Here is a 12,764-nt window from a genome sequence, read left to right on the forward strand (position 1 = left end):
CCTCTATCTCTATGCCTCACATCATCGTCATCTGTCACAAAGGTATCTGGTGCAAAAGATTTGGGAAATCACTGTATGGAAGTGACATGTGGATGATAAATGACTCAGACAAGAAGAAATTGGAAGCTTTTGAAATATGATGCTACAGAAGAATGGTGAAGATTAGATATTTAGACTGAATAACTAAATCAAATTGGGGAGAAAAAAAATTATGACACAATTTGACCAAAAGAAGGGATCAGTTAAGACAAATCATAAGGCACTGAGGAACCATCAGTTTGGTAATAATTGAGAGATGTGTAGGGGAGAAAATTGTAGAGGGAGATTACACTAAGCAGGTTCAGCTGGATGTGTGTTGTTGTAGTTACACTGAAGAAATGAAGAGGCTTGCACAGGATAGGCTAAAATGGAGAGCAGCATGAATCCAGTCTTCAGACTGAAGACTATAACAACACATTTCCTTTTTTTCATTGGATATTTTGCCACATTCCTGTTCTTGTAATACCATCCCTTTTTCTACAACATAGCGTCTTCCTCCCACTTTGTTTCTACTAATTTGTTCTTCCATGACGCTCTTTCTTTCACCTGTACATCCACCACTTGCCTTTACTACAAGTTTTTTTTCCTTCTATTGCTTCTCATAGGCCTTGTATGTAATTTTATTCATGGGATCCTTCACATAAATGTTAATAATAGTTCATATCAAACAGCACAAGATGATAAGAGCAACTGTTCGTCACACAGAAGTGGAGAAGAAAATGTTCTAATTGTTTTTTTGAACTAAGAGACATTTGGCACAGGATAACGCAGCAAAAATGACTGTAACACAACAGTGGGTCTTAGCATCTGGAAATGACAGTTGCCAAATGTTTGTGAGTTGTACGTGTGTTTTTGTTTTGTTTTGTCTACATCTGATGAAGGACTTAGTCCAATAGCTGATAATATTTAGCAGTCTTTTCAAAGTTCATGTCTGCCACTCAGTGTAATGAGCAGCAATATAAAGTTTTCATATTGTTGCCATTTATCCTGGATTTTTCATTATTTGTGGAACAACAGTTGTTTCAAGGCACATGCTGTATTTTAGACATATTTTCCTGTGTCAGGTGATAAAGCTCCAACAGATGTGCTGTAATAATTTAAAACAGCAGTTAAACTGTACCAGTGTCGCTACTATGTCCTTATATCATTTAAATAGTGCGAAACATAGTGCGAAAGTGGTTATTCATCCATCACATAATTGTCATATCGTTGCCCCAAAATACAGGGCGATTCAAAAAGAAAAAAACAGATTTGTATTGTTTATTACAGACAGACTATGAAAGATAAAGACACATTGTGAGTATCACTGGATAGAAAGTTTTGTGTTCACTCAAAATGATCACCATACATTGTTCAAGAAACATTGAAATGGCAGTTCAATTCATGCCACATGTGAATCACCAGATTCCTGTTTATTGAACTTCCAGCTTCAACAATCAACAGTTGGATTTCTCAGCTCTTGAACAGTACCTGTCATAGGTGGGACAAAGACTCTGTCTTTTATGTATAAATAGAAAAAATTGCAAGCTGTGAGGTGAACTGGGAGACCTAAAGCAATTAACAAGATCTTGTTGCCTACCTCTTCCAATCCAACATTGTGGCATGGTGTTGTTAAGATAATGCTGCATTCAAGCTGAAAGTGATGTGGGGGCGTAGTGATGCATAAAAATGAAATCATTGGAATCTTTGTGTAGTTAAGGAAACAACCAATTTTGCAGCATGTCCAGGCATGACATTCCTGTCACAGTTTCCTTCACAAAAAGGAAAGATCTAAAAACTTTGTGAACAGAAATGGCACAAAACACATTCAGTTTCAGGATGAGAGTCTTTCATGTTTGATGATAAGGCCAGGATTTTGTGACCCTCAAACTCTCACAATATTTCAGTGTACTTCAGCCAGTAGATGAAATGTCGATTCATCCGAAAAGAACTGTCATTTGGAAAAAGTGTCCTCTGCCATATCCTGGAGAACTGAAATCCAAAATTCATACCTTGTGTTATGGTTACCAAGACCCAGTTGCTACAGTTACTGCAATTTGTAAGACTTCATATGCAGACATCATTTCAGAACACACACACACTTCTTGCTCTGCATGTCTTGTGGACTTCTGAGAGCTACAAGTGTACGTATCTCAGATACGCTCTACATTTTCATCAGATGTGCATGACTGACCAGTGCCCTTCCCTTTGCATGTGTAACCAGCTTCCAAGAATTTTGTGTGTCAGTCATAAATCAACTTGTGCAGAGGCAGCTTCTTGTTGAATCGATAGTGGAACACACGTTTATCTTGAATAGTGGATTGACTTTGCACAAATTTCAACACAAAAAATGATTTCTCTTGTGGTGTAGTTTCCATGTTACTACAAACAAACAACAGCACAGCTGTGTCAGATCTTTGGATCTTCCTCTATCCAGTGACAAGCACAATATGTTTCTATCTTTTATGGTTTGTCTGTAATAAACAACTGAAATCCACTCTTTCTTTTTCAATCAGCCAGTACAAAACAACAACAAGTAATACAGTTTTCAACATCACAGCATAAAGTGAGAAGTCAGATAAATAAGAAGAGTGACAACTTGAGAGAGTAAACTAGATAAAGTTGGAGAAGTGTCCCTCTTTGTGTGACAAAAAGAATAGTTGTTCTAAAGTTCCTTAAAAAAGTTTAAAGAGAGTGTGTGCAGAAAAGATACTACAAAATAAGATATAATAGTGAGAATCTCTTTAGAACAATCTGCAGAAATTTTTGTAGGCTATACACTGAACAAAAAAGTAAAGAATTGAAAGCAGTGGTTTGTAGATACTCATATAAAATTTCTTTCAGTATTGGCCTACACAGTACATACCATGCTTTATTTGAAACTGCAACCAATATAAAAGGAGAACTTAAAATAAAAATACAAATATTAGAACTACAATACCAAGAACTAAACAGAAAAGGCAAACTGAACCATGCATACAGGACATGTGGGGAGTAGTAGTGGTGGGGGGAGTTTCGCGGCCGGAAGTAGCCTGTGCTGCCATACGACCCTTGGCTCCTCAGAGTCCTTGCAGCGATGGCCTGCGAAGCGGCAGACGGCGGCAGGAACGGGTCTTGTTCATCCACCTGGAGGTAGTCTCGCCTGCAAACAAGTGAACATTTAGCACTCACTATAACTGCCATCACTTACATTTGCAAACAGTTAGCAGAGTGGTTAAAGTAAGGAGTGTAATACATTCTGTTAAACTACACGTAATTTGTCAAATTTTTATTACTCAATAATGTATTGTCATAATAATCCCTGTGGATAATGACAATGTGAAGCTAAATGCAGTGGAAAAAGAATAAAATTGTGATGTGTTTTGAAACAAAGGCACTGGAATCTGCCAAATTCAAACCAAAGTGCTTCTAGAGGCAGGCAGCAAGTACACCTGATAGCAAAACTTGCAGCATCTGAAGAAGATGGCTGGATCAGTCATCCAAATCTTGTGCATAAAATGGAAATGACAACTTGGCAGAACACCTGGAAGCAAGAGGCCTGTGCCTGGGGCAAGAGGGTCCCCCCCCCCCCCCTTCCTCTTCCCCCCCCCCTCCCTCCCCCCCTCCCTCCCCCTCCCCCAGCTTTCAGGGAAATGAAAATGATTTGAAAGTTGGTATTACTTTTTTGCAGCTACTTAAAAGTTGCTATTCGTCTTCCAAAATATTAAAAATACTCCCTTACCCCCACATCTAGCCACCCCTTCCAAACTATCATATGAGCACACTTGCACCATTAATAAAATTATGAGACAGTTTGACTGACCAGTGCTCATCTTCAGGAGACAAAGCTCTTAGAAATGCCGACAGACACATTAAAGTATAAGAAACTTCAAACTTCTGAAACTATTGGTAGCTTCTTCTTTGGGAAGGAACGAGGGATATGTTACAGGAGGTTACAATGGAAGGCCAAGTCACTCAGGGGAGAGGGACTCACCTGTTGAAAGTGATTAAGAGTACATGTACCATTGCTAAGAAGATAAGATGAAAGGAAAGTGATGTAATTCCTAAGGTTTTCTCAGCATAGTTAATTACTGATATGTCTTTGTGTTTCTGGTCAGGCTGACAATTTCATTTTGCACAAAATACAATAAAGACAACATTAATATTGTGTGTCTCTCTCTACAAATTCTAATAAGAGCAGCTTTACATCAATGTATCACATGAGAGAACCATTTGATGTTTGTCTTTGGTACTACTCGGCAGAATGTTTCACTTTTATGAATTTCATTAATCATGGACAGTCCAGTTTCTAATGAATATTTCCCCTCACATTTTTAATCACCTACATCTTAGATAAGACAAAACTAGTTAGACCACACATCAATAAAGTACCTATATCTAGATCATAGAAATAGAACTTATTAACATTATCTGAATGCTCAGAAGCAGATGAGTTAAGGTTCCAAAGACATGGCCATTTGAAAACGGGTTGGTAAAGTTACTACTTTTACAAGTAATTGATTAGGCATGATTCAGTACATCACTTGTTTTTCAGTTCCAATCACTAATAGCAGAAGAAATTGCTTGTGTAATCATTGACGGTTTCTCTTCAATGTGATGAAGTATGGCCTCTTTTTAATTGAGGCAAAAACAGTATGTCATGGAATGGGATGTTGTAAGGAATGATCTTGATGATGAAGGTGATAAGCAACTCTTCCGTTACCATGAGCTTCATCATCCAGAAGAATCATATCAGTATATTCTGCAAATTTGTATTCAATCATCTTGCTTTAACACTCACAGACACTGAATGAGGCTTGAACCAGGTCAGAGAGGTAGGACAGGCATCAAATGAAATCAGCTGATCTGTTGTAGGCACCGCCCCACCATGAAAACCCTGTTACGTACCTAGCAAACATGTTTTCAATGGCTGTAGCACTGAAATGGTATGTTTCAAGACATGGGTTCCTATTCAAAATATTATGTACTCACTCCCCTCTACAATTCCTAAAATTTTGTAATGGGAATACCCAAACACCCTGTAGTAATAAAATACACACAGCTTAATTTTTCATACACTTAATGACATTCCTGTATTTTGTTGTGATATGAGAGGGGTGTGGTCATCAAATACGTCTGCAAAAGATAATACTGACTGTTCAGTGATGTTATACTGCTGTTATTATTATTTCCTGGAAGTGGGGAACAAAATTGCTATGAAAACTGTATTCGTGTTAATAAGACAGATGAGGTTTGCAATACAGTGAAGCTCCATGTAATAATATCATACCTTTCACAGCTTTGGAAGTGAGACTTCTTGACATTTGCAGTATTTTTAAGCACTTTAAGTGTTTTTGGTGAAAAATGACTTATTAGTAGAGCAGTTGTTAAAAGGCACTACAACAATACCTTCAACTCAGTAGTTTAACTGCAATAAAAGTGGCATTAATAAGCAACTGTTTCATTGTAATGTTTTTAGTTCTTAGTAATGAATTGTAGCAGTTTAGATGAATGAAAAGGCTTTTTCATCAAGTTGTGACTAACTGACAAACTGAACAACCAAATCTGACCTATTAAGTGCAGCAATTTGATAACTTCTGTCTCCTGACAAAGGGATTTTCTTAAATAGAAGCAATGCTCCCTTTTTTTAAATCTCAGTGCTGTAGAAGGAAAAGAAGGAATATTAGACTTGAACGTCCCATTGACAATGTGGTCATTAGAGATGGAGCACAAACTTGCATTACAAAAGAACATGGAAGGAAATTGGCCATGCCCTTTTCAAAGGAACCATCCTGACATTTGCCTGGAGTGATTTAGGGAAATCATGAAAAACCTAAATCTGGACAGTGATTTGAGAGTTGTTCTCCCAAATCCAAGCTGAAGATGAGCCAGTGCTATTTTGGCAATACATCTTGTTCAACTTCTGAGGATATTTTTGTTCCATCATTACAACTACAAGCAAATGTGTGGTTTTCTCATCAGACACATTTTGCTTTGCTGAAGTAAGACATTATCAATAAAGTGAAATGCACCTGGTGAGGTAACTATGCATTTGCTTGTATTTTTAACAGTGGGCCAAAAATATCCCTCAGAAACTGTAAAGCAACTATGAACAGTAAGGCCACACAAATGAAGAAATCTTGTGCAGTTCATTGTATCAGTTTCATGTTTGCAATACTTCATTCTTAACTTACCTTTTTCTAATGTATATCCATGTATGAGAATCAACCCACACCAATACTGTGAAGAAAAATCCTGCAGAAATGCTAGCCACCAGCATGAATGTTAATCCATACCTGTAACAAAGAACAGAACATGAAAATTTTCACTGGTTCTCTATGTGTCACAAAAGGTACAAGGGAGGGAGCAAACATGTTTTCAATGGCTGTAGCACTGAAATGGCATGTTTCCAGACATGGGTTCCTATTCAGAATATTATGTACTCACTCCCCTCTACAATTCCTAGTAATAAAATACACACAGCTTAATTTTTCATACACTTAATGACATTCCTGTATTTTGTTGTGATATGAGAGGGGTGTGGATCCCCCTCATACTGGGCTATGAGTGACCTGGCCCTTTCCTTTCTAAATTTTCCCGAACTACCCCTCCTTTCTTCCTCCTTGCCTTCTTGAGGAAGGAACTAACGGTTCTGAATGCTAGGAATAGTTTGTTCACTTTTAAATGCTACTATCAGCAGTACTGGGATTTTGCCTCCTTGAGGGATGTGATGGCCAGTCATTCCCTCTCTCTGTGATTTTATGAAAAAAATCCTCGACAATTTTTAGCTGACAATTTTCAACATGTATACAGTATCAGATAATATGAGTATTTTCATGTATTCTATTCACAGAGTGCATCTCTTTGCCCAGAGTCCACAGCATATGGCCCAGAAAATCTATAGCATATTCAAAGAAATATGCTTCCACTGCATATACCTAATACTTTGTGCCCATGCAGCTATCACTTAGTAACAATTTTAAAATCGTGGTAGCACTTACATTCAGAGAACAAAACTGGAAAAAATTGTTCTTGTTTCTGTAAAATGTAATTAATTCAGGATTTCAAAATTATGCTATTTTATTATTTATGCCTTAAGAAATATTGCAAAAATACTGTAGGATGCAATTTACTGTTTGTTCTTAGTGAGTCCCTGTACAATAAATGATGTATTGAAACTGTACATTATGAGGTGCTAAATAAGAGATAACCACTCCCTTGATTGTCTGGAAACTGATTTCCCAATAAGAACCTTCTGCTTGACATACTAAGCCCCTTTATGAAATGTTCCTCAAACACATGGCTCTTCTACCAATGACCATTTCATTTCTCAGTGATAGTGCTGTTAAAAGACCACAATTTCATTACTTTGAATAAATAATTTTTGGCTCTTCATTTTTGAAAGCACAAACAGATCAAAGTTGCATTCATGGTATCCAGTATAGTTCCTTCCATGTTATGCCACAAATTTCCATGATCTGACATGTTAATGTGCCATAAAAGTCTGGCTGTGACATAGTGTAAAATTGTAAGACACAGAACAGCTGGTTGGCATTTAAGAAAGTGGAATCTCAGTATTTCTGACAGATACATTTAAAAGTGAAAAAACTATTCCTAGCTTTCAGACCTGTTAGTTCCTTGCTAAGGGAGGAAGGAAGAGTTGACCAGTTATTCCCAGGTTGTGAAGGACCCAACTGTTATTAAGTCAAAGTGAGACAAAGATGAAGGCATAGGTGTCAGAGACAGTAGGAGGCAAAGATGGTACAATGGTAACCACTGTGCCAGCTTTAGAGTAGAGATCATAGAAGGAAAGACTGAGAAGTAAAGATAGATTGAGCAGAAGAAAAATGAGTTCAGGAATGAATGGTGCATAACAAACTATGAAGAAAAGAGACAAGGAGATGGGGGTAAAACCTAAAAGACAAACAGGAGGTAAGCTGACTCTAAACAAAGAAAAAAAAAGAAGCAAAAGAAAAAGGAAAGGAAAAAAGAAAAAGTAGAAGTAAAGTAAAATGTTTAACAAATAAGGAAATACTATCAACAAAAAAATATAGGAAGAAAAGAGACAAGGAGATGGGGGTAAAACCTAAAAGACAAACAGGAGGTAAGCTGACTCTAAACAAAGAAAAAAAAAAGAAGCAAAAGAAAAAGGAAAGGAAAAAAGAAAAAGTAGAAGTAAAGTAAAATGTTTAACAAATAAGGAAATACTATCAACAAAAAAATATAGGAAAGACTGTGTTATAATACAGACAACTATATAACATGTTTCATGAACATCATTTATCCCATGAAAAATATTTTGTAAATGCAGCATTATTAAAAATTTCTCTAGTAACATTAACTACTACTTACAGTCCCAAGTCGCACAAGCTGTTGGCAGCAGAGACGTACTGCTGGTGGAGTCGGCGGCAGTCCACCATAGCCGTGAGGCCAGTGACGAGGCCTTCAACGTGAGCACGCTCTGTGATCAGCATGTCAAGAGGGTGCAGCTTGCCAGCATCGTACAGTTCGCGGGCAATGCGGCCAACAAGTGACAGGCCTGCACCCATTGCCTGAACTGCCCTTTGCCCTGCCTGGAGGCGCTGGGAGAAGGGATTTGCTCGTGAACCTTCACACCGTACATAGTACGTGAGAATTTCTGCCTGTGTAGCGCCGGGGGCTTCTCTCTCCAGAAAGGCCTCTGGGGCCACACACAAATCTCCCAGGGCCTGATTCAAGGACAATTGTGTTACTCAAATAGAAGAAGAAAATAGAAAACAGCAAATGAATATAGACACAAATCCATTTTTTGGCAGAATCAGTATTCTCATTTAAACATGTTCATAACAAAATGGAGGAAGACAGTCTGTGAATACCAACTGATAGTTTACTGTATGATGAAATCTGCAAGGTAGTTTACCATTTGTAGAGAAGAACATACATGAAATGAGCAAATATTATCAGAAAAAATACTTCCTTATTCAAAAAAATATTGCACCAATATGGGAGAAGCGCGATTTCTTACTTTAAGCATACTAAAATCTGCAATCTCATAGTCATGTTGGACTACAGTCAACCATCCCACCATTTGCTTCCTTTCTGCTGCTGCTTGCCCCATTTCTTTTGTAGGCTTTAATGCCCATCAATATCAATTGTTGTTGTTGTGGTCTTCAGTCCTGAGGCTGGTTTGATGCAGCTCTCCATGCTACTCTATCCTGTGCAAGCTTCTTTGTCTCCCAGTACCTACTGCAACCTACATCCTTCTGAATCTGCTTAGTGTATTCATCTCTTGGTGTCCCTCTACGATTTTTACCCTCCACGCTGCCCTCCAATGCTAAATTTGTGATCCCCTGATGCCTCAGAACATGTCCTACCAACCGGTCTCTTCTTCTCGTCTAGTTGTGCCACAAACTCCTCTTCTCTCCAATTCTATTCAATACCTCCTCATTTAATATTGATTACTTGAATGCTAAAAATCAATTGAAATTTTTTCACTAACAAAATGTTTGGGACCTCTGCAGAAATGTTAGAAGTAGTCACTCAAAAAAATTCTAACAAATTCTTACCACTGAAGAAGCAAGATATATAGAGGCCATTATCCACGAAATAATAACAGCAAACAGGCCAAATACTGAGAACCTGGAAAAAGAAATGAATATTTTTGTACCAAAACAAGGGAAGTTATTACTGAAAATTATGTGCATTTTTTTTATGTTTATTTCCTCAAACTCACGTTATAAGCGCACAACGGGAGTGTCTTGCAACTCCAAACAATAGCACCATGCAGAATACCAATAGTACACTAAGAATTGCCATTGTCACAGGCCACCTGCAAAGAAAAACAGAATGTGTGGTGCAGTTTGTTCAAGAGTACAGGAATAGTATGTTCTGTTATTATCATTTCACATGAGAATGAGTATTAAAGTTCTAAAGAATTATTGAAGTGCAGTTAAAGAATTTTTCTACACACATGCAGAGATTAATTACAAATGTAGACAAGTGCTACATCTACATTTTGTTGACAACAGGAATCATTCAAAACAATTAATTATTGAAGTAGTTCATTAAAACACTGCACACTGGCAGATTAAAATCAAACAAATCTGTGGTGGAAAAAGAAAGTGATAACAAAAAGTGACTTTACTATACCTTGCTAAAAAGGAGGGATTTGTATATAGAATAGAGATATAGTAAAAACCTAACAGTGCAATTATATTACAAGTAGTACTGTAAAATTTGAACATATGTAATCAAGAAGGCAAAATACGAGTATTATGCACAAAAAATTAGCAAATCAGACAAGAAAGTAAAAATCATAAGGAACACCACAAAAAGTGAGACAAACAGGAACGTAAAATCAGAACAAGCAAGCAGTGCTACCACAGTCCTCTGATAATGGTACAGACCACAATAATCAAAAAGTTGGCAACTCAGATTTCAATACATTTTTTCGCACTGTAGCTGTAAAAACAGGCAACCATAATACACAATTTAGGGTGTGAGATGAAACTTAATCTTTATCCATTACTGAACAGGTCGCAAAAATCTATTCATTTTGCTGCTTATAAGTGATTTATTGATGCGTTTTGGGCTCTGCCCATCATCAGAAATATCTGCTAAGGAAGAATCCAAAGTTGTAACCACAAATGTAACTAAACAACACATGACTTAAAGTGAATTTTACAAAAGGTGGTACATAAAGTACAGGAGTACACACACCAAAAATAAGAACAAAGTCTTCATACAAAGTGTGGGTTCATGTGTATTACCCACCAGTGTCTGAACTTAACTGATAACAGGGCTTTGCTACAAAGCTTAACTGATATCACTTGCCATCAGCTGGTGTGAATACATAAGGATAGTGGCACTGTATAGTGCCCATAGAAGTAATGGAACAACCTTATATTAAAAATATAAATGATAAAAGAAAAATCTAAGTATAAACCTAGGAATATGATAAAATAGGACTATACCCAACAGTGTGGACAGATTACAGGACTCAATAAACATCTTTACAAAAAATAGCTCACAGGAACTGCCACAAGGCAGTAAGACTGAGTTGAAAAATTATGGCATTTGTGCCGTATTAGAAACAAATGGTAAAATAAAAACTACTCACAATGCACCATTTATACAAAATTGAAAATGTAAAGTCAAATAGTTAATATAGCCACAAAGCATGTCAGTAAATAGGCACTTTTAGGATGAGGAGAGGTACCTTTTCTGCATAAATGCAGCCACTTTGACTAAATGTTAAGTGCATGAATCTGTGAATGCACTACACCAATATTTATGTAAGAATAGTTCAGGTACAATCAAACAATGGGAAACCCAAAATGGAATGTAACAGTATTATGAAAAGCTGCTACTCACCACATAGTAGAGGTGCTGAGTTACAGATAGGCACAATAAAAACACTGTCAGAAAGTGGGCTTATGGCCAACAAGGCCTTCATCAAAAACAGACAAAACACACACACACACACACACACACACACACACACACAAATCACACATACGTAACCACAGTCTCTTGCCGCTGAAGCCAGACTGTGAGCAGCAGAGCAATGGGGAGGGATAGCACGATACGGTTGGGGGATGGTAAAGTGCTACTTGTGGGAGCATACAGGGATGAAGTGGAGAGAGGATAGGGCAGCTAAGATGCAGTTGACAGGTTGGATGGAGGGCAGGAGGGAGAGAGGGCAGGCGGGCAGTGGAAAAGGAGAGAAGTAAAAAGACTGAGGGTGCATTGGTGTAATAGAGGGCTGTGTAGTGCTGGAACGGGAGCAGGGAAGGGACTAGATGGGTAAGGAAAATGAATAATGAAGGTTGAGGCCAGGAGTGTTACATAAATGTACAATATATTGAAGGGAGTATTCCTACCTATGCAATGCAGAAAAGCTGGTGTTGGTGGGAAGGATCCAAATGGCACAGACTGTGAAGCAGTCATTGAAATGAAGAACGTCTTGTTGGGTGGTGTGTTCAATAACAGTCTGTCCAGCTGTTTCTTGGCCATAATATGTCGGTGGCCATTCATGCAGACAGACAGCTCGTTGGTTATCATGCCCATGTAGAATGCAGCATAGTGGTTTCAGCTTAGCTTGTGGATCACATACTGGTTTCACAGGTAGCCCTGCATTTGACGGGATAGGTGATGCTTGTGACTGGACTGAAGAAGGATCTATTGGACAGTTGTTGCATCTAGGTCTATTAGAGGGATACGAGCCATGAGGAAAGAGGCTGGGAGCAGGGGTTGTGTAGGGACGGGCGAGGATATTTTGTAGATTTGGTAAGCAAAGGAATAACACTGTGGGAGAGGTGTGAAGAGTAGTGGGTAGGACAATCCTCATTTTAGGGCACAATGAGAGGTAATTGAAACCCTGGCAGAGAATATGATTCAGTTGCTTAAGCCCTGGGTGGTATCAAGTCATTAGGGGAATGCTCCTCTGTGGCCAGATGATGGGACTTTGGGAATTGGTGGTGACTGGAGAGATGAGGCGTGAATGATCAGTTTTTGTTCAAGGTTGGGAGGCTAATTATGGTCTGTGAAGGCCTCAGTGACACCCTAAGTATATTTTGAGAGGGACTGCTTGTCACTACAGATGTGACGGCATTGGGTGGTTAGGTTGTATGGAAGGAACTTCTTGGTATGGAATGAGTGGCAGCTGTTGAAGTGGAGGTACTGCTGGTAGTTTGTAGGTCTGATATGGATAGAGGTGCAGATGTAGCCATCTCTGAGGTGAAGGTCAACATTGAGGAAGGTGGCTTGTTGGGTTAAGTAGGACCAAG

General features: G+C 38.3%; 1 protein-coding gene across 2 annotated transcripts in view; it reads right to left on the reverse strand.

The window, feature by feature from the left end:
• LOC124777089 (protein tweety) overlaps positions 1-12,764 on the reverse strand; it is a 183,357-nt gene that overhangs the window by 7,348 nt on the left and 163,245 nt on the right. The window contains exons 5-9 of one of the 2 annotated variants that reach the window (XM_047252368.1): positions 9,710-9,805; positions 9,543-9,615; positions 8,350-8,705; positions 6,192-6,293; positions 3,069-3,160 (exon numbers count right to left, since the gene is read on the reverse strand). In XM_047252368.1, coding sequence (XP_047108324.1) covers positions 3,069-3,160; positions 6,192-6,293; positions 8,350-8,705; positions 9,543-9,615; positions 9,710-9,805 — 719 coding nt within the window. Of the gene's footprint in view, positions 1-2,998; positions 3,161-6,191; positions 6,294-8,349; positions 8,706-9,542; positions 9,616-9,709; positions 9,806-12,764 lie in introns of both variants that reach the window. The other variant, XM_047252367.1, reaches the window with a different exon arrangement.

This window comes from Schistocerca piceifrons, chromosome 2 (genome assembly GCF_021461385.2).
Source record: "Schistocerca piceifrons isolate TAMUIC-IGC-003096 chromosome 2, iqSchPice1.1, whole genome shotgun sequence".
NCBI lineage: Eukaryota > Metazoa > Arthropoda > Insecta > Orthoptera > Acrididae > Schistocerca > Schistocerca piceifrons.